Raw genomic sequence first — 23,558 nt, forward strand, 5'->3', positions numbered from 1 at the left:
CCCCTCCTCCTGTCCCTATACCATCCCTGTACTGCTCCACTCCTGCAGCCACTGCACCGACTTCACCTGGTGAGAGACCCCCTATATCACCCCCGTACTGCTCCCTGCCCTTATACTGCCCCTCCCCCGGGTAACTCCCCTCCTGCAGCCACTGCACCGACTTCACCTGGTGAGAGACCGCTGCCCGGCTCCTGTACTGCCCCTGCCCCTCTACCGCCCCCATCCCTATACCACCCCTGTACTGCTCCCTGCCGCTTACATCGCTCTCTACCGTCCCCCGAGCAACTCCCCTCCTGCAGCCCTGCACCGACTTCACCTGGTGAGAGACCCCTGTACTGCTCCTGTGCTGTCCCTGCTGCTATACCACCCCCATATTGCTCCCTGCCACTTACACTGCCCCTATACCACCGCTGGTTCCTATATTGCCCATGCCCCCCCAGCCACCCACCCTTCTGCTGTACTGCAGTGACTCCCTGTATACTGCCTCTATACCATCCCCTTCTGCAGCCATTGCACTGACTTCTTCTGGTGAGAGAGCCCCCCCCAATGCGGCCCCTGCTCCCTCTATCCCCCCCTCCCCCCACCCACACACTGCTCTCTTAGCTAGCCCTCTTCCTGCAGCCACTGCACTGACTTCATCTGGTGAGACTCCCTGCTACCTTGCCTGTAACATCTGTCCTCTCCCCCTATGATTCGGGATGCTATGAACTACCCACTTCAGCCAGCCCACCTTATGCTGCCACTGCACCTATGTAATTTGATGAGAGACCCCACTATACTGCTTGTACCTTGCTATTCCAACACCTTGCTAGGGAGGAGTTCCTCCATGCCATGTGCCTTCCCCCATATCTGATCACCTTAGCTAGGCCACTTAGTGCAGCCCTACTGCACCTATTTAATCGGAGTGACCTTCCTTCTTCCCCCCCATATTGCCTCCAACACAACATATCTATGTATTCATCCCTGTTGCCCAGCACACCTTCTGCAGCTAGTACACCTCTACGCCGATTTAACGCTGTTCTCGGGAGCCAAAAAATCTTACCGCGTTGTATCGAACTTGCTTTGATCCGCTGGAGTGCGCAAGCCCGCCCCCGCCCGGAGCACTGCTTTACTGTGTTATATCCGAATTCGTGTTATATCGGGTCGCGTTATATTGGAGTAGAGGTGTACATTAACTTCTTTTGGTGACTTCCCTAGTAACTCGCCTATAGGAATGCATTTTGCGCACATCCTGCAGCCACTGGTGACTCTAACTGGGGAACCCCCTAGCTTGAACCCTGGGAACAACTCTAAATCACCTCCCATTATACTCTGACCCGTGCCGTAAGGCACACGCACCCCTGTTTTGCAGCCATTGCACTTCATTTTGTGAGTCTCTTAGGGAGACCTCCATGCACCCTGGGGACGCCTAGGAAATGACACTTGATCCCTTGGGCAAGAAATAAACACTCTCTGCAGTCCTTAGATATGCACCCAACCCATGTTCTGCAGCCACAGGATCAGTTTAATCTGGGGATTATCTCTTGGACTGTCCTCCATCCCCTAAACATCTGTTTCCCTATTGTGATACTCGGAGCACACCTCATCTCCTTCAGACCACCATACATTCTTATCCCTCCTCCCCCAACCCAAGTTGTGCTGTCACTTCATTGATTTCCCTAGCCTTTATGCCTCCCTAGCATCTAATCTCATCCTGCCCAGGTTCTACAGCCACTGTTTTAATCTGGTAAGGGACCTCCCTGCTTCCCAGCGTTTGCACCATTCTCCAGTCATTCAGCAAAACTTTTGCAGCCTTTTCATTATCTTTGTGATAGTTGCTGTTCCTGTGTTTCCCTGTTGCTGCCTGAGGAGGGCAGGGAGACTAGAAAATACATTGCAGCCGGTGCCTCTAGATTAGCAAGTATAGGAAAGAGGCTGCTGAGAGACAAAGAGGACGAAATAATCAAATTAACGGTCTGCTCGGGCCTAATTTTAAAGCCTGACCTGAACGCAACCTAGGCACAAACCTGACCTGAGCATGTTGAGTCCTTTTTAGATCCAACCTGGACCCAACACTTCCCTCCAAACTGATATCGGCTGCCTCCACCTCATACTTGGGGTTCAGTTGGGTAGTGGCTTCTCACGTCTCGTGCCTGTGAATCCTCTCGGGCCGTCTCCTGCCCATGGGGTCAGCACAGTGGCAGGCGTGTACCCTGCCACTGCTGCCTTGCTGCGCTGTTTGTGCTGTGGAGTGAGATGTGCTGTGACTCGTGAGTGCACTCTGCAGCATTCACAGCACAGTGAGGTGGTGGTGGTTGGCAGGAGCGGGGCACGCAGCTGCTGCAGCACCGACTTCACAGGCAGGAGGAGATGATCAGAGCCTACCTGACCAGACCTGGATCCGAGAGGGTTGGTTCTTTTCAGACCCAACCTGATCGACTCAAACCTGACACTGGGAATTGGGTCCTGTTGGGTTCAGGGCAGGTTGCAAGGCTCTGCAAGGCTCTTCAGAATCCAGAAGCAAACACTGAATTGTTAGTCCCTATCATGCTCTTGACCAAGTGGTGTACTCAGCTCACTCATACCCTAGGCCAGACAGGGCAATTTCAGCGTGTGCTTGCATGCGGTTGGCTTAGCTGCATCGTATACCCTCTGCTAAGCAGGGCAGCAATGAGTAGTATGCAGACTGATTGCTAATACGCTGTGACCTGACCTGAGACAGTGGGAATGGGTGGGGCACTTGGCTCACTTGTAAATTATATACATTCATGTGCTTCCTTCTCTTTATGTTGCGTTCTGCAACTTGTGTGGAGAGAGGAAAGACTTAGGGGCTTGATCTTCAAATTTGAGGAGCACCCACCTTTCCCACTGCCGTTAGTGAGAGCGGTGGGTGGTGATGAGCACTGCTGAAAATAAAGTCTGTTGTTCCTTGGGGCTCAGCAGTGTGAGAAGATTGTGAGGGGAATGCATGCAACTGGCTGTGTGCACACTGCACTTGGCTGGCTCCCTCAGCATGCACTGGGCGGCATGACCCTTGGCCTACTGTACATTCTCAGTTTCTCTCTTTGTACTGCCTTCTTTAACTTGGATGCTGTGGCAGAGAGAGACTGATTCTATTAGCAAACACAATAAAACATGTGAGAGGGGAGCATGCAACAAACCGTTGAAAATATGTGGGGAGAGGAGTAGCTGAAACGGACATAGGCAGACTGTAGAAAAGGGAAAAATAAGTTCTGGCTTCTCACACTATCACAATTTGGGGGAAATTGCAAAACCCTTCATTGTAAAAGTAGAAGAATTTAAAAACTGCTTTAAAATAAATCCAAAAAGAATGAGACTTGGCAGGTCTGAAAGAATGCTGCAGGGTTATTGTCAGCATGTATTGGTACAGATAAATAATGCAGTTTTTAAAAACAATACCGTCATGATAAAAGGCACCTGATTACAGGATGTATTTGAAAGTGAAAGGATATCCTGTTGTTGACAGGTGGCAAGAGTAGTTGTACGCTGTGGTCTTTCCTTGCTAGTAAGTCTAGGAAGCTCTTAAATGTTCTTCAAAGACAGCATGCAGCAACTTCAGTACATTCTTTTTCATTATTGGTTTAAAGTCAGATGAAATATTGGGTGCTTTTGCACCAAAAACATGGCAAGTATGGCATCTTCAGAGGTCATTAAATGGACACCTAACTGTTGCATCCCCATAACAATTTCCAGTTGAGGGATAAAAATCAAGAATGTGACTATTATTAAACATTTGGAGGTGTGAATAAAGAACATGTAATATTTCAGTGGAATGAAGTCCTCCCCAAAAGTGTGTGGGTTGTTTTTTGTTTTTAATCAAACTTGATGATCTTAATATCGAACTAGGTAGCAGATTCTTATTTAGACTTGCCAAATTTGTTTAAAGGAAATTCTACCCAAGGTTTGCTTTATTTTGTGAAATTTTGGATGAGAGAGATTCATTACACTATAGATTGCATGAAACAGACTCAAATGTGAACTAGTATCTTTCAGTACAAACCATGAAGAAAGGATGCATTCTCAGTTTAGCTGGTCAAAGAACACTGTTGTCTTGAAATCTAATCACCTAACCTAAAAGTAGCTTCAGATTCTGTGTCCAGCCTTAGTCCTGTTGTCTGTTTTGGTGGTTTTATAATTATATTTGTATATTTTAGAAAAAACAATTTTTCTCTCTTGTGTTATGGAGTGAAAGACCCACACAAACAGAGAAACAGTGAAAAGACTGTATGGAAAGTATTGTCAAATATACTCAGAGTAAATAAGCAAATACAATTTTATAATCTTTCCAGTATCATGATCTTAGGTTTCACTTGTAAGAACAGTATGAAAAATGTTTCAGATAAAACTAAATTTTTTTGTAAAGTTGCATGTCCCTTTAATGTCAACTTTAATTTGAAGTAAATTTTTACTGAAGTTGCATGAGGTTTTTTTTAAATGATTTTTTTCTCTAAATCACAATAAATATTTGGATATGAGGAAGAGATGTTATTGTTAGTTATTTAATCATAAATTTTGTAGCTAAACCTCATACTTATTTTTGCTAAAGGGAGCTATATTCAATGTAATGGCTTTTGCTGGATGTTTGTCTTTGTAATTTGGTTTTGTTTTCTCTCAGTATAAACACTTTCAGCTACTGCCGCAGATACAAAACATACTCAAAAGAGAGAATGTAGAGAGTGTGTGTAAATGACTACTGAAAACAACTATTTTTGTTGATGGAGAAAAAGAACTCAATGTCAAAATGAAAAATGAAAAAATGAGGTGGTGATTTGCGTGAGATTTTATATATTATTAAACTCTGGGTATGATAGCTAATACTATGCACATGTTTAAATCATTGTTTCAAACAATGATAACTTTATTAATAGAATTATTTTTAAAAGATTAGAAGTACAATAGTTATTAAAGCAGTGGCCTTTATTAATTTATTTTCTCTGTGTTAGCTGAATATTCTTTGTAAAAGCCCCAAAACAACCAGCGTCAAACGCCTTTCTGTACATCTGTCTCCTGATCTCATCCCGCAATCACTGTTGTAGATAGTTAAATCTCAATATGCATACTAAAATTCATCTTAGAATCCAACTATGGTTCTTTTTATAGCCCTCTAGCAGTTGGAGTATTTATAATATCGTAAGGATACACATGGCATGGAGTGAATTGTAACATTATGTAATATTCACAGATGACACTAATTGTGGATCCAAAATTGCTTGTAAAATAAAATAAAAATAAAATAAAGGTTTGCCAGAAAATGAAATTACATAGCTGGAATCTGCTGCTATTCTCATCTTTGAAATAGATGGGTTAATGCTTTGTTTTGTATTATAAAATCTGTTGCTTTCTTAACAAAACCTGAAATCATGTACTTTAATGTGAGGTGTTTTTTTTTTATTATAGTAGGTTAGTGGGAAGAAGCAATAACTAAATATGTTAAGACAGTGTTTGTCTTTTTCCCTTGCAGGGGGTTTGGGAAACAAGGATTTCAGTGCCAAGGTAAGCCACAAATTAGTTTATTGATTGGCATATAGTGTTACACTTCATTTTAAATCCAGCCAAAGGTTGACCGGTATAGCAAGAAGGAAACAAACAGCAGGAAAAGCTATGCAAGTGATCTGTCCATATGTACGTTGAAAAGGATTAGAATTGTTGAATTAAGATTTTTTTAAAATGTGAAACAGCCAAACCAGAAAGTTTCTTTTGACAGAGTTTCCTCAAATTAAATGTCATCATCTGCATACAGTGCAGCCTCTAACTTTTTACAAAAAGAATGTTTATGCAATTTATACCTTACAGGGATCACTTTTTTTTGGGGGGGGGGAAGTGGGGGCCAGAAGGTGCTGCATGTGGGGGTGTGTTGGAAAATGAAATCACCTTTTAGTCTTATGGATTTTCTTTCATGTCCCAATCTTTTTGTTTTTAATCTTCATCCTTTTTACCTATAAATTCAGATAGACCATTGGTTTGAACTCTGTTTTAATCAACACAAGGGAATCACTCTGTGATGTAGAATACAATTAAGAAACCCCCAAACGATAAAATGACTGTAATTAATTCCCAGTCAGCAGAGCTAGCAATTATTGTAATAATGTGAACTGATAACAGTTGGAAGTTATAATAGGATAGATATATTAAAACTTATTTCATGCTACGTTCTGTTATAGGCTTTATAAACTGTGCCATTGTGATACTCATTCAGTATTTATTCTGAGTTAGCAATAGTTTTCTTTGTCTACTTTATATATAGCATCGTAACCTTTTAATGTTTTTAATAGACGTCAGAATGCTGTAACTTCTTATAATTTATCTGTCCTGTTGATGCTACATGTGTACTCAGTAGCTAGCCTTCTGGCTCCTTCGCTCATTACACTTTCTACGATTGTTTGCTAATGCTTTAAACCACATTTTTCTATCCTCAATACTGATTGTATTTATTAAGTAGGGGAATGAGCGCACTGTTAGTTGTGGTCATTTCATGGCAGGGCTATTTTGATGTTAGCTGGCACTTTTAAAAATAAAACCTTTCTCATCCTGTACATACAGGGGTGATATCTTTAAAAAATATACCCTTGCTACTATTTTTTCTAGTGAAAAAGAGTGACTACAGTACATTTATATCCCCCTTTCTAAAAGTGTAGTCTATATTTTGCCTGTTGTCCACTATGTAAGCATATTTTTATCATAGAATTTACACAGGAAAAAAACCTTGTTACTTTTAATTCTCCTGCTATCCCTATGTCTTATTGCTCTTTGTAAGTCATAGATCTAGTATCATACTGCCAAATCTTTAATAACGTGACACTCTCTTTGTTCCATTAAAGACCTTGCAATTTGGCCTCTAGTGAAGGAATTATTTAAATGTTCAACACGGGCAGTTCCCTGAACTACATAGATGATGTTACAAAAATTAACTAAGAATGGGGGGTGAGAATGTTCTCCATTCATTTCGTATTTGTTTTTAGTGATGAACCTTTAAAAAATCAGTTGGTAAGGAAGTACACTTTTCTGTGTGTTGCCTTACTATGAAATGTGCATGTTCTTTTTCTGGTGTACTTCACTATTATGGGCCATGAGCATGTCAAGTATTTAATATGTTGAAATTTAAGGGCCTCCCTGATTTCTCCCTTTATTGCATTTTACTGATAGAAGCTGGTTGAATACATAGGGAAGCTTCAGGTATGGGAATAGTTGGGTATGCTCAATGTTTGGCAAGGAGGTGTGTAAGAGCATGGGAATGAACTAGCTCTGAAGCGAGCATGTTATACTCCTCCTCCTCAAATATTTAAAAAACTTGGAACAAGATGGATAAAATAAATCCAGTTCAAAATCTTTTCAAACTTTCTCATAAGCTTGCCTTTAACTCTATGGGGTTAGGAGGAAACTTCCCATGTGTTATTCCATAATTGCTTATTGCAGAGTTTGTTGCATCTTTCTCTTAAGCAGCTGATACTTGCAGTTATCCACCAACGATACAGGACTAGATGGACTACTATCAGATTTAGTATGGCAGTTCCTGTTTCCAATTTCTTATCTTTTGGGAGGGTTTCTCCTACTACACTTACACTCAAACTGGTAGGGTTAATTTTAATTTTCCGAGAGAAGGCCTATTAGGTAAGGAATGATATTTATCATAGGTAAAGATCAGAGTTTGATCTTGTCTAATCTCCAAGACATTGTCTTGGCACTGGCAACAGTGGGGGATTTCATGCTCTGAAAGTCGTTTTTTTTCTGGACCCTGAAGATGTCCTTCCCCATGTTTCTTGTGCATCCATCCAAGCAGTATTTCTGTGCTTTTACACTACTGGAGGATACTCTGGACTGTGCATTTGGACTCTGCTCTTACATGGTCAAAAGTAATAAAGAACATGATCATTTAAAAAAATTCTCATCTTTATCATGGTTGCTAATGCCTTAAAATACATTTCTTCATCCTGAATGTTGTTTGTCTGTGTGTTAATGCACCAATCACTGTGGTATCTGATCTTTCCTACTATAATATTTAAATGATGAACTTTGCTGTTTGCTGATCCAGATGAAAGTGAAATCACATTCATGAGAAATATTATCAGGAGTTGTCCTTGAATCTTAAATCACTCTCTCTGATAATTGGGTGGGTGCTGCACTTCAGCTCTCTGACTTGAATCATAGTTCTTTAGTTCAAAAACAGTTCTACTATAGATAGAAAATTAATTGTTCATTTCTTTCTCTCCTTCCTTTCTTCCTCGTGCCTCTCCCTTTTCCTTTATTATTAATAGTCAGAGTTATGTTTGAGGTCAGACTGCTTCACTGTAGCACCCATGCAACTCTGAAATGCAGGATTAATTGAGAACTTCAGGCCAGGCCAGGGCATTGTTAACTGAAGTGAATAAGTGAGAAAGTTTTGCTGAATCTGAGGACATTAAATAAGAATGTAAAGGGGAAAATAGGAAAAGAAAAGTAGAGAAATACTGGATGATGGGCAGATGGAAATGGAAGCCCAAGAGAAAAAGTGGGCCTTTCACCTCCTGGCAGCTAATGCAAAATAAAATCATAAATTTTATCTTAATTATGTAGTCCTTTAAAAACGTGTGTCTCTGTCACGTCTTGTGTGATTAGGGATTTTGTTTATTGTAATGTTGCTAAAAAAACATTCAGTGACTGTTTCATGTCCTTTGTTGTAGCCTAATTGTGTTACCTTGTCTTGATCTGGCAGGACGTGGTGTGTAGAATGGGGTTGGAGAGGGGGAAGAATGAATATGCGAAGTGAAATGTTAAACCAGGTGTTAATTGAAGTTGGTCAAACCAAATTGATTTTTACAAGAAACTTTTTAACTCTAATTTAAAAAAAAATCAACCAAATTTTTATATCTTGGAAGCTAACTAGTATTGGAAATTAATGGAATTGTATGGTATTTGGAAAGCTGCTATAGTTAGAGTATCATTTAACATTCCATGAGAAATAAAGTCACTACAGTAAAAGCTGTGTTATCCAGCACTTTACCAACTGGAAAGCTCTAGAAACTGGCATTTGTGATATCCATTAAAAGTCTGGTTGTTGCAGGGCTGGCAGGCTCCCTACCTGGCTCTGCGTGGCTCCCCGGAAGCGGTGACTTGTCCCTGCTGCTCCTAGGCAGAGGAACAGCCGCGGGGTCTCCGTGCGCTGCCCCTGCCCTGAGCGCTGGCTCTGCAGCTCCCATTGGCTGGCTGGGAACCGTGGCTAATGGGAGCTGCGGGGGTGGCGACTGTGGGCGGAGGCAGTGTGCAGAGCTGCCTGGCTGCACCTCCGCTTAGGAGCAGCAGGGACATGTCACCGCTTCTGGGGAGCCACCCAAGGTGAGCAACGCCCAGACCCAACACCCCAAAACCCCTCCCGCACCCCTGCCCCAAGCCCCCTCCCTAACCCAAACTCCCCCCTCAGAGCCCGCGCCACAATTCCCAGCACTGAGCTCCCTCCCGCACCCAAATTCCCTCCCTCCCATTGGTAAGTATAACTCTCAGTTAACCAGTATTTTTGACTTACTGGCCCCCCCCACCGCCATTCCCCTAACATGCTGGATAACAAAGCTTTTACTGTATTAAGTTTGTAAAAAAGAAACAAACAAAAAACCTTTGAATTCATTGTCGTTTTTTCTTATTGAAAGGCTCTGAAATACTGAAGAAGGAATAAACTTAGGACAACTATGCAGGGTGAAAGCTGGTACAATGACTGTAATGAAGTGATTGTAAATAACGAGGATAAGGAAGTAAAAGGACTGCAAGATGCTACCGTAGCTAGAAAGCAGGTTCCAAAAGCTGCATGACATTTTAAAATAAAGATATTAGATTCGGAGAAAAGACATTGATGAAGAATATGACAAAAATTTCTATTATTATAGTGACAGCTCCTAGCACAACTATAGTATAGTTCTTGGTCTGATTCTCCATGTTGCAAAATCTCATGCTAGACTGAAACGTGACAGACAAATTGGAGTTTGGGTATTTTTTCTTAAAGCCATAGGTGGCTTAAGCTCTCTTTGGCAGTAAGTTATTGAAAGGGGGGAGGTGGAATGTTCCCTGGTAATATACATTAATGCAACAAACCGTAAAGGCTTCCAATAATCTGCTACCATAAAGGACCCTAATTGAAGAATTTGCGCCAGCAACTTACGAATGAACCCACAAATCCTAACTGCATGCATTTACATGAACTGTTACAGTTAATGCTGCATGTGTTTTAGGTACGTCTCATACTCTTCCATATTTTTAACTTGTATTACAGGAAAGTCATATACAAAGTACTACTAAAATTCCAATTTAAAGTGACACTCTTGGGATAAAAATTTAATACAAGTTCTTTCTTGTCTTTGTATACTTTTTGTTCTGGATTCACTTTGGGTCTTGCAACAGTGTTTTTCCTTTGTCATAGTCAGTTTCAATTTCTAGCTGCCATGCAGTAGGCCTGTGCTGCAGTGTTGGGGTTTCAACATTGCAGGAGACAGTTTATATCCAAAAAATATTTTCATTAATGTTTTAAAGAAAAAAGATAGTGTTTCTTTTTATCTTTAATTCCGTATAAAAGTCTTGCACAACTTAACTTTTGGGTGTAAACCAACCTTAAATTTAAATTTATCCTTTACATTTACAAAGGATAGTAAAATCAGACTTTTGTTGTTTGTATTTCCTTAATGCTCAAAGGCCCCAACCTAGTGTACTGTGTGCTGGGACAGTTGTTGTCTCAAAGAGCTATTCTTGCACAACTGTAGATGTATCGAGAGTGAAAATGATTTTGGTGAGTTCATCCTAGTTCATATTCAAAACCACCATTTAGGATCCCATCCTATAAGTTCCTCTGTGTCATTTCATGGAGGGCTTGCACAATTTTATCACAATTTGGTATAATTGTTAATCTCTTCTCAAGAGTATTAGGATTGGAATCATGCAGGAGTGTTGGAAAAAACACCATGCCTATCTGTGTGGCACGGAGCAAATATTAAAATTATATATTACAGGCCAGAACTGAGCTGTGTTACCAGAGTTCAGTGGGAAAATTTAAAGTTTTTGTCCGCGGTATACCGGTCCCTAGCTAATTCTGATTTTTTTTGCGGAATTCTGAGTCCTTCACTATATAGTGCACCTAATTATTACAAAAGGAAATTTTTTTAAAAAAAGTATCCTAAGCATTAATGTGACTGCCAGTATCCACAATGAACTTTATTGAATGAAGTTAAACCTTACTGAATTAGGGTTAATGCCTTTGAGAGATGTTGTATTAGAAATGCAAATGTTTATGTACATTTTGAGGTTGTATGGAACTTCTTTATCAGGAAGACAAGATAATACAATCTCTGGAAGGTATTAGGAAGTTCAGAGGTTTTTCTGGAACAGCTGTATGTGAAGTGGTGCAAATTCTCCCCTCTGAAGTTAATCTTTTGAGGATACTAACTGGGGAGAAAGACCCAATGTGTACTACTTACCTGTTTCTGGAAACTCCAGATTAAAGACCCCTGCAGTGTATAAATGGTGAACTGAACATGTTATGAGTGCACTTTTCCCCTCTGTTGATACTAACATCTTCTTGTCAACTGTTGGGAATAGCCCACATCCACCTTGATTGAATTGGCCTCGTTAGCACTGACCCCCCACTTGTTAAGGCAACTCCCATCTTTTCATGTGCTGTAATATATATACCTGCCTATTGTGTTTTTCACTCCATGCATCTGATGAAGTGGGTTTTAGCTCACGAAAGCTTATGCCCAAATAAAGTTGTTAGTCTCTAAGGTGCCACAAGGACTCCTTGTTGTTGCTGATACAGACTAACACGGCTAGCACGCTGAAACCTGTGATGAACTTGTGACCACAAGGACTCCCCTAGGGTGAGGGAGTTAAATGACACATCCTGCCAGAATTTGTGTTAGGGTTGGGGTTAACCAGTATAAGCTTATTAACATGCGTGTAGGTTCTTTTGTTGTTTTTAATGTTTTGTCTGCATTTCTTTTTACCTTAAGAATAAAGTAGGCTTGCTTAGAAAAAAACTGTGTGATACTTATAAACGTAGCAATTACATTTGTCACCCATCTCTGAAGAAAAAGCCAGCAGGTGTCCTGGGGCAACCTGTCTGTGCTGAGACATACATAGTGAAGGCAGGGAACTGTGCAGCTTGGCAATACCCTGGTCAGAAGGGAAAAGGATGTAGATCTCTACCCAAGAGAGGCAACAGCTAGGGAAGCCTGAGGGTTTGGTGCCCTTGCTGGACCAGGAAGGGGAAATACAAGTGCAGTTGCCATGTACTGTACTGTGATGATTATATCTGAATTTTCTGGCTCTGTTCTTCAGTCACTTCACTGAGCTCAGTTATTGCAGTAAACATTCAAACACTGGCTGATTTTTATAGTATTAGAAGTGGGCCTGAACCAGAGCAATCAATTTGAATCTCTGCTAACTTCAGGGAATTTTGGTTATGGGTCAAATTCTAGATGTGAACTTTGCTACTTGGTTACATATCTCTATAGTACATGTGACTGCTCCCATTCATTGTTCCTCTTCTGGGTTTTGTGTACCAACCTTTCTCTGTCTGCCCTTTTGGAGGGGGCAGGATGAGTGGTGGTAAGGGGCATCTGACTGCACTCGAGAAGGGCAGATCTTAAAGCTGTAAAATATTGCTGAGAAATGTTGGGCCTGATCCTGCTCTCATCGAAGTCAATGGGAATTTGCTGATGACCTCTATGAGAGTAGAATCTTGGTCCATATAGTTGGTGCACAATTGGGATCATACTCTATATGAAAATCTTGCACTTAGCTTTAAAATTCGGGCTCCATAGAGCTTTGTGTAACTGTTAAGGTCGTCTTTTTGGACCCTTGCATTTGTAATCAGTTTCTCTACTATTTAATAAAACATTAATACTGTATGGTAGAATCATTGTCAGCATGTTGTAACTCTGACGGATTGTTAGTAAACAAATTGCGTTCAAGTTTACTCAAGCTGTTCTCAGAGATTTGAAACAGTTTTTTTCATTCTTTGTAGGTCATCCTTGTGATTGTTAAAGTGAAAACATTGTAAGATCATAAAAATGATTTTTTTCCCCATTGTCAAGCAAGAGAGCAAACTGGTTAGATGGGCGGGGGGCAGGGGGAAGCTTTTTGCTCTGTTTTCTGGAATCTCTACAAGGGGAATGCAGAAATGTTCAAATAGAAATTTAAACAAATTATTTTGTCTTCCAGAATATGAATGTTTCTCTTTTTAAGGAAACGGCCTTTATGATAAGCATGCTCATTAATGTGGACCTTGTTTATTTTGTATTTTTGTTTCCATCTGTTTCCATTTTTAAACAAAATATTTTCTGTGTGAAAACAGAGATGCATAATCATTCTAAAGAACAAGAATGGTGCACGTTGGAGAAATTTAGGGCCTGAGGTTGTTCATGTAATTTCTTTTCTGTGCCTCAGTCTGGGTTTGGTTCCTTGAAGTAAGAATCAGTTTTATTTCCAGCAGTGAACATGAGATCAGCATTTCTGGTGGTGTTGAGTAAATAATTTTCCCATGTTCAGATTTTGTGGTCACCTACTGCAAACTCTCTGCCTCTTAATTTACTACTTCAGTGCCTTTAATGGGGTTGCAATACTCCACACACTTCATTTTCCAAATACATTTTAAGATTTGAGGCTGACTGACAAACTGCTTAGCAAATCAGGAAGTCTTTAGAGTTTGTTTGTGTGTGTGTGTGTGTATTATTGACTTAAAGAGCTAATAATATGCTTAGCTAATCCATGTAACTGTGTCCCTTCTATGGTTACTATCTCTCCCTCCATTCCCTCAATTTGTTTGAGTGTTTTTTATGCCCAGTTGTTGCATCTTGTCTTAACTAGATTGTAAGCTCTTTGGAACCGGGTCTGTATCTTATTATGTGCAGCACCTAACACAGTGAGACTGCAGTCTTGTTTAAGGTCTCTGGGTACTATTGTAATCAGTACAATTACAATACTATTGTAATTGGGGACTAAGCCATTTCCTTTCCTTGAAAAACAAATAGCATGTTAAGAAACTGCAACATAAGATCCTTTTTTATGTCCCCTTTGCCTACTATTCTTTCTCCTGTGCTCTCTGAAATAAACCTTGGCTCTTGTGTCCTGTTCTTTGAAGCACTGTCTTAATTATTCATAAAAAGGAAAAAAACTTAATTTTGTAAAATAAAAGGTCTTTTTGGAGGGATGGGGAACATACTAGTCTCTAATGTTCTTGTGCTGTATCTCTTATCTGAAGAGAGCTCTTTGGTGGTCCTCGGCTTGTTTTACACATGCAGCATATGTTGATTTCCCTTTCCAGTCTTAACATATTTATAGAGGAGATGTCAGAAGTTTTCTTTATAGGTGAATGAACTAGGGGTGTGGCAGCTTTTCTATTTGTTCCTCTTGTCTTCCCACCAATAGTCTCATGTTAATTGCTTCCCTCATATGAGGTCTGTGCTCTAGCTTCTTCTATTTTTTCCTAATTAAAAGAAAGAAAAATGTATTTCATTGCCACTGCTTCTGTTCCCAGAAATTTTGCTGCTGAGGTTGGACAGGAAGTAAAGTCTCCCAAAGTTTTGTCTGTCTCTTGATGTCCGTGTAAGTTTTGCAGGCAGATTGGATGCTATACATGACCCCCTTTGAAAAGTACAGTTCTGTGCTGTGCTCTGTATGTTTGAGCTTCCTTATAAATCAGTTTAATGAATACTTCTGTTAGCCTGATGCTAAGATTGCAATTTAGTTCTACAGAAGTCAATGCGACTCTGTAGGGGAGTTAAGATCTGTGCTTGCAAGTGCCTTCTGTAGGATCAAGGTCTATTTGAGTGCAGCCTGTTGCAGGTGAACATTTAACAAATATAAATATTTTTTTTCTTAAGTACATTTTAAATAGATTCCTTTGCTTTTTAACTTCTGTCTGCATTTGTTTTGCACTCTTCTCCTCTTTTTTTCCCTTGCCTTCCCAACAACACACACTCCAAGTAGGGAGGAAGCATGGTTCTTATGGGACTGATACTGGGGGATCTTTCCAGCTGTGCTGAAGAATTCTGGAATGTCTTTGAATATTAAGAAGACCTTGAATAGGCCCTCATTGGTATTGTCACTCCTTGCAGGTGAAATGGCCTCGGCTTGAATGGTTTATCAGTGCAGGATTGGGGTCTTCATTTCCCTCAGCCTCACTTACGTATACTAGGATGAGTTCTTCCTCCTTTCACAGGGGTGTTTTGAGGATATATTCATTCATGTTTGTGAAAGGCTCAGGTACTAGACTGATGAAAGCCATAGAAAAGACTATAAATAAAGTAAAATAAAATTAGGTGTACAATAATGAGTTCACAATTTATTCATGGAGTAGACATGCTTTATTAAAATAGGAAAGTACATCATTTACTTGTTTTCCAGGCAACTTCTGTTGGAAAATCTGGGCTTATTGCACTGCGTCTGTGCGTGTGTTTTGGTTTTTAAGAAAATGCATTTTGACTCATTTTAGGTGTTCTGGAATTATATTTCCACAACAGCAGATCCACCTTCCCCTTCTGTGCACTTCTAACATGCTCACTTTTTTGTTGTTGCTTGAATCAGTTAGCTGTTCCAGTCATTTTTACAGTTAAAGAAAATGACTGTTTCATTGCCCTGAAAATGGTTTTATGAAGCTCTTCACATTCTAATTAAGTATGTGGGAGTGATATCTGATTCAGAGATGACAGCCAAACCAGTTTGAGTCCTGGGCAGGCAAAATTGGTGTATTCTTTATTGTTCCATTTGGTTTTGCATGATTGCACAACAAAACACCACAACACCTGCTGATATTGAGCCATACCAGTATTCAGTTCTTGTAAATTGACTTGCAAAATAGCATTTTAACATATTAATTGTGTTGGAGCTGGTGTTTAGCAAGTGTTCTAAATGGCTTTCTCTGTTATAAGCAGAATTTCATGAAATGTTGGGAAGAGAATTTGTAGAAAGGTGAAGTAAAAAAAAATCAGATTTCCTGACTGAGATTCAGTGAGGCTCATAGACTTTTTTTTGTTTTAGTTTGAATTTGTTTTTTACTGGATATTACTTCCTCATTCAGCGGCAAACTCTCCAAACTTTAGTCACATGAATCATCCACTGTTAACACTGAAGTTAATGACAGGTTTAACTACAAAAGTTTTCTCTTAATTAATTAGCCTCTTAGAGTTAGTAGGGCAACTCCGACCTTTTCATGTTCTCTGTATGGGTATACTGTATATATCTCCTTACTATATGTTCCATTCTATGCATCTGATGAAGTGGGCTGTAGCCCACAAAAGCTTATGCTCAAATAAATTTGTTAGTCTCTAAGGTGCCACAAGTATTCCTTTTCTTTTTACTGAAGTTAATGGAACTACACATATGAGTAAAAGTCTGTAGGAACTAGCTCTTAGGGCCGAATCTTGATAGTTGTTATAAACTACAACCCTGTTCAAATCAGCAGGCGTCAACTGAAGTCCAATGGAAGTTACAGATACTTAGGTATTTGTCATTAGTTGTTCACTGGTTATCGCTATTGGAAAATGAACTCTTGAAACGTTAAAAAATACAGTGGAATCTGCTCTCAAGACTTCCTGTAATAGATGGCTCCTATCTCAGGCAAATACACTCAAATGGTTTGTCTGTGGATTCCAGTATAACTTGGTTTAACCTTGAGTTAAAACCATTCCTATACAAAACAAGCAGTTTTTGCTGGTACTTTAAGTAGCTGCATACATTGAGCTTTATTCTACTGAGGGAAATGTGTAACTTTTTTGAGATTGTCTTGTGTATGTGCATATTTCTAATTGCCTGGTGTTGCTTTTGTTTTTCTCTCCAAAGTGATACACTTCTCTGAAAATGTGTATTGTGCCCCTATAATGTTATGGGTTTGTCCGCATTTTTGTTATTACTCTCTTCTTCCCTCCTCCCCCCCATCCTCTCACTTCCACCATTCTAAATGGAATAGAAGTCATCGAGCATTTTGATATGGGCTGAAACCAAAACTTGTCTGGTTTGCAAAAACAGCTGCCTTGCATGCCCTGCCATTTAAAAAAGTAATTAAGTCTGCATAAGCTTAAAATGCATGTACACGATTCACAGTGTCAGAACCACTGTATACTGAAGAAGCACACTGTAGGTTAAGGAGAAGGGTCTGTGTAAGCAGCTCACATTGTAGGATTGAGGCCCTAATGACAAACTTATTTAAATGGCTCCATTAGGGTGTATGTTCAACATTTATTATTACTTGTTGTTTATATTCACTGCAGTGCATTGGGGCCCCAGTCAAAGCTCAGGGTCCCATTGTGCTGGGTGCTACACAAACACAACAGTCCCTGCACTAAGGGGTTTACAATCTAATTCATACATGATCTGCTGTTGCTGCTTAGAACATTACCTCTCTTTAAAAAACAAAAACAGGATAAGTTACAAACGGAGTTGCTTTTATCAAAAGAGCTGCCTTGATTTTTATATGTATTTGTGCACTCCTTATGAATACACTCAGAGGAGTGCACAAATGCATATGAAAATCAACCCCTGAATTTTACTGGGAGGCACCATTGTATGAAGATAACTATCTGTGTGCTGTACGTACTGTAATTGTTTTCAAAATACTCATAGAAGACAATACTGATTAGCAATAGAGATCTGTTACATTTCATCCATTTTAAAATTTTAAATGTGTGCAGATTGATGTGTCCGACTGAATTGGCATGGATTGGGATAGATAAGTTTCTGTATTAACTTCTCTTGAAACACCACTGTAATTTTCTGATTAAAATGACTAAATATTGAGTGATGGTGTTTTCATTGTCTGATTATTTTCCTTACCCATAATATGTTTATATATAATATAAATTATTTTAAAAGGGACTTCCATTGCTCTGCTATATCCATGGAACTCTCTTTTCTTGAGTAGGGTTGCATGGCAGTGAATGAGGGTAGTATTTGGTTCATTTCCTTTACATTACTAATGTGTACAGGGAAAAATGCATACTAGCTGTAGGATGAGAGTGTAGTTATTTTGAAGGGAGATGAACTTTGTTTCCAAAAATAACTCCTCATCTAAAGCTCAAATATTTCACTCCTCTTTAAGTTCAAAGCATTTTGAACCCCTCTGGAATGTGTTTTATACATGTTATTGTATTGGCTCCATTAACAAAGTTGTTTATATTCTGGAGTTAGTGCTTTCACTTTAAATATACGTTTTGCTACTGTTTTCTGGTTGACATCTTTTAGCATATATTAAGTCGCTGATTTGTTGTTTAATCACCAGTATGTCCCACTGAATGCCGCATGGAAATATCAATAATATCATTATTAAAACTGCCCAAACCTGTCCTGCCCACTGAAGAGCTCAGGATGAGGCTTCCCCTGTTTGAAACCTGCTATCAAATAATTTTTGTGGGCTGAGTCTGTCTTTTTTTTCCTTTGTTTTCTAATACTGATAGTGCAGAACATAGTTAATAACACATTATCATTGCTTTTCTGTATAGATAGGTTGAAACAGACTTTGTGGAAGGGTAAAAAACATCAATCTGTCTTCTAACTGCTTTTTGCTCCATGAAATCAATCTTTGAAGTATATTTCCAGCTGTCTGGTTCCATATTGCGCTGCAAACTGTTCCACATTCTTATGATTCTCTCTGACTGAAGAAGTCTTTCCCAGTAGGGAAACTTCTTTCCTTTCTATTTCTTGAAAGCAGAATAATATATGAAGTCTAAAACTTCTTGTGCAGTATGTCAGGAATAAATATATATTGTTACATGGTATCCCGTCATTATAGTTATGCCTCTGCTATCCAAATTCTAGTTAAATTAAGCTATTGCTGGGTTGACTGTCTCCCCCGAGGTCTGCTGTCTGCACTTCTTGCCTTCTCTAAAGTTGATCAACAGAAGAATGGTGGGGGCTGAAAGGTAGCCCTCTGCATGCCAGCTCCTCCATTTAACCAAATCTCCAGAAGTCGGATAATCCAGCCTTGAGCGTGTGGATCATGCAGAGTTGGCTTGATAATAGTTCAGTACAGGAAATATACTCGTCATTAACTATTTGAAAAAGATGCTGACTATCACTGCTTCATGTGTGAACAAGTTATGCATTGTATTATTATCTACTGTTCATATGGTGGTAGTGCCTAAAGGTCACAACCAGTCTGCTCCCCATTGTACTAAGAACTATACAGACATCATAAATGACAGTTCCTGCCCCAAAGAACTTGCATGTGTCTCTGCTACAAAACTAGTAGATCTCATAGTGAGTATAATACTCACCTCTGTTTTATATACTTTTTATAACATACTTGTAGTTGTATATAATGTCTAACTACTTCTGCCCTCTGCACAGTAATACTAAAACATGAAACAGACAGGCATCATAACAGTTTAAAAAAAAGTCTTTACGATAAAGAGTGAGCAAGCTTAGAAGCTTTAAAGCTAAATAATGTTAATTCAAAGGCCGGACTTAAGTCAGTGACAGAAATAGTCATACAAGCTTTTAGCACTTCCATTGTTTTTTAGGAAGAATATAAGGCACATCAGCTATGTTCACTAACTCTTTATTCCTACTCTATAACACTTCTCAATTTTTGTCTGTCTAGTTTAATGATTTCCTATAGCAACCATCAATGTAGTATCTGAGCAAGGAATAGATAAATTTGTTCTGCATGACGATATCCCTAATGGACTGATATAGGAGTCTGCCCTTTTGCCCATTCCAGGGGTGAACACGTTCAGCTTGATGGTTTTTGTGTGTGTGTGGTTTTCCAAATCTGTTAAGGTGGCAAAGCTTCAGTAAATGGATTAGCCAGGCAGTATGCCCTGCAACTTGTCAGATTTTGGCTCAATCTAACCATCTCTGGTAACTACTTCTATAAATGAGCCTACTGACTGAGAACATTCAACAAATGCCAGTCTTCTCTCTCCCTTTGTTTCTTTTGGTTTTTCTAAATTACTTTTTATGCTGGATACATTTAAAGGATGAAAGTTCTCCGTTTAAAAAAAGAGAACAGACGAGAGCTAAGGGAACAGCTGCCATCCTATATGAGTTTTCAGTTGTCCTGTATGTGTGGTGCTATTGGTGACGGAGATGTTGCAAGAGTACAGCAAAAAGGAATCTTACCAGAGTTCCGTTTACATTCTATTCCAGATATTTTAATACCTAGTTGTTATTTTTGTCAAAGCTCCCATTGAAAGACAACTTCAGGCACAAGCCTTTAAAAACTGAATAAAAGGGATAAACAATTCTGAATTTCAAGTTGTTTGAAATGAATTGTGTAGTGTGAATATACATTGGTGACATGTCCATAGCACAGCTGTTGTTTCACACATCTGTTGGAATCGAGGAACAGATTGTCTTAGCCACAAGTGAAAATGAATATATTTTGTTAAATAAATCCTTCTGTAAATTCCATGCTCTACCAAGTATTTCAGTCGGTAAAAAAGGTGTTGTTTCTTCATGGTGTTTGATTTCTACATGTAGCTATTTGCTTCTCTAAACCTCACCCACATGTTAGTACAAATAGCAGTTTCTTTAATCTTCGTTTCTGAATCACTTATACAGTAATGACCCTGACTTGCTTATAATCAGGGTATTACAAAGCTGTGCAGTTTCTGAACAGGATTTTTTTTTTGAAATGCATATTGGACATGTGTTTTGTTTTCTTAAAAGTGGAATTATTTCTTAAAGGAACATAATGATTTTATGCCAACTACAGGTCATGCTGTTCCACTAGCTATTTCTATTCTTTGATTTGGTTTTATATTTATTTTGGCCTGTCAATGGTATCCATGTTTTGTTAAGGAGTACTTTAAGTATTTTGTTCTCTGCTCAGATATGCAGGTACATGGCATTGTGTAGCCTGTGAAACCGATGACTGCATTTGTTGACATATGCAAAGAAGTCAGTAATGCCTATTTTTAAGAACTCTGAAAGGCTTACTACCATACCAGGAAATCAGAGTAAAAGTATGCGGAACAGTTTAATCCCTACAAAGGAAAATACCAGCATGTGTGTGCCTGGCAGAATTGTATGTTTTTATAAGTAACCTTCTGAAGAAAAAGATAAGCATTACACTTCATGTAATACTCTAAAGTTTGGGTGGCAAAATAGTGAGGAGCTGATCCTACAAGCTGTTTAGTGTGGGCAGACTCCATGCTTCTGTGAGGAGACTCCACTGAAATTAGTGAAGTTATATACAGGTTGCTCCTACACCTCTGAAGTCATACTGACTTCATTGTGCTTCTGCAAGGTTCTGCCCACACATACAACATTTTGCAGGATTGAGGCTTTACTTTGTCAAATATTAATGCTGGCATTAGGCTGACTATAATCATTTAGATACAAATAGATTGCACTATAAATTCTAAAAGGCCGTTTTTTTTATTCACAGATTAATAAAATTCATCTTCATTTGGTCATAGGCCAGCATAGGCCACCACAGACACATTGGACATGGGCATGCCCTGCAATGCCCAGTGCTCTGTTATAATGCTTTGTGAATGCTTTGCATCTTGATGAGAGAATAATAGAAGGTGGGTGATTATCATTGGGTGGTTGACAATGACTGAGACTTCATGTGAGAAGTCCTGTTGTAAAAACTGATTCATTTAGGGCCATAAATATATGGGGACATAATAGCTTCCTATTATTGGATATGTAGGTAAATGTGCAGTTGAAGATGAAAGAAAGAGTGTGTCGAGCATGCAGTAACTAATATATCATTAACATGTTGGGGAATCATAGCGGTGGGTGGATATTTTCACATTCATAAACAGACTTTCTGCAGTGAGGATGGTTTTGAAAGCTTGTGTTAAGAGAATGTAATTTAAATTATCTTAAGCTTTAGCAATGGGCTCAGCCTTGTGTGAAATTTAAATGAAGACCTCGTCTCTTCCCCGTGGAGCTTATATTGTAAATTAAAAACCTATAAATTAGAAAGATTACTATGCACTTATTGTAAACTTCATTTTTATAGTCCTGTTTGCTTTAGCTTGGCATTCATCCCATTTGTGCAAATTTTGACCTTTAAAAATTCTTTCCATTCTCCGTTTTTTACTGAGCCTAGCTTTGGCAGTGGGTGGGTGGGTGGCTGTGGCCAAGACATACTCCATCCTCTGTTTAGTTTAAATTAATTTGAGTTTGAGGTTTGATTATGCAAAGGGTCGTATCAGATATACAGATCTCATGACTTCTCACTTAGCAAAAAATATAAAAATAAAATGTAAAAATCAACAGTACTAACTTTAGAACCCTCAAATGTAAACATTGCAAAGAATGGAAATTTCTGAGGGTGGTGAAATTGATTTAGGTCCTGATTCTGCAAACCATTACTCATATTGGTAGTCATAGTGAAGTCAGTGGGACTATGTGTGAGTGCAGGATCATGCTCTTAGCTAGCATAGTAGCTATAATTTTGTAGTCCTCATTATTATTTTAGGCCCTGATCCTGCAGATTGCTTCATGTGGGTAGGCCTGCATTGAGGTCAATGGGCATCTCTCAGGTCTGCTTCCAAAAAGCAACTTGTGGGATCAGAAGCATAGTCTAGTTATAATTATAGACTGTGATTGATTCTTTTGTTATTTGCAGTGTCGTAGTGCCCAGAGGCACCAATCAGGTGCTGTGCAGACATGCAGTAAGTGAGGTATCTCTTTTCCAAAGAACTTACTAATTTGGTTAAGAGCAAGATAGAACAGATAGCTGAATCAGGTGGGGGGCTTTTGGGGCACGGGAGTGGTGTTTTTGTGCATGAATTAGCTCATGGCCTGCCTACATATTTGCATAAAACAATACTCACTTGCCTGATCTCAATACTAAACTTTTAACTAGCATTCTTATAAAAAAATCAAGTTAATGAAATCAGAAATAACCTATATAGTCAAAATTGTGCTAATTCTTAGTGGAACTTAAAAAGAGTCACATAAATACATGCAGTGTAACTTCAAGTAATATTGTATCATATAAGGAAGCAGAGCCCTGTAATCAGTCAGTCAATACAGGATGTATGTAAAAGCAATCTACCTCTGTGAATTAATATTTTTAGGAAATTCTGTTGGAACACAAAATTAGCTAGCTATTATTTCACGCTTTCTCCCCCCCCCCCTTTGGGGCCTCCCCAGTCTGTGTATCTCTTGGCATCTTCTGCGAACTGTGGACAGGAGTAACCCCACAGCATAGTCAAGAGAGGGACAATCAGTTTTTAGGTCATATATATTATTGTGTGCATGCTGCTTCTTACCTGTTCACTAAATATAGAGTGGCAAATGGGTGCAAATCTTCAGACCTAAGGCCCCTTTTTTCCTCCTCAAGTGATCTTCAGGACAGAGATATGTCTCACACATTTTGGACTTGAAGTTCTTGGTTGGCTGACTTAATCACTGAGAAAAGAAACTTCACCCTCGTAGGGATGTCAGCATGTCCCCATCCTCCTAGTCTTGATGTGCTTAGTGCATCTTCTTCCATGATTGGGCTAGGGTGAGTTTGAGTCCATCCTGTATTGACTGTCTTATGTAGCTCTGTAATGTTTAAACTGGCATTGGATGGTTGCTACCAAGCCATTTCTCCAATTGTCATAGGGATAAGCCTCTATCCACCCTAGCCAAGGGAGACTTGC

General features: G+C 39.3%; 1 protein-coding gene across 2 annotated transcripts in view; it reads left to right on the forward strand.

Annotated features, from left to right (window-relative positions):
- The window catches only part of PRKCA (protein kinase C alpha), a 297,369-nt gene that overhangs the window by 610 nt on the left and 273,201 nt on the right, over positions 1 to 23,558 (forward strand). For both annotated transcript variants that reach the window (XM_026654585.2, XM_026654586.2), the window contains exon 2: positions 5,462 to 5,493. In XM_026654585.2, coding sequence (XP_026510370.1) covers positions 5,462 to 5,493 — 32 coding nt within the window. The remainder of the gene's footprint in view (positions 1 to 5,461; positions 5,494 to 23,558) is intronic.

The sequence above is a fragment of the Terrapene carolina genome, unplaced genomic scaffold (genome assembly GCF_002925995.2).
Source record: "Terrapene carolina triunguis isolate 2854851 unplaced genomic scaffold, T_m_triunguis-2.0 Scaffold192, whole genome shotgun sequence".
NCBI classification, from domain to species: domain Eukaryota; kingdom Metazoa; phylum Chordata; order Testudines; family Emydidae; genus Terrapene; species Terrapene triunguis.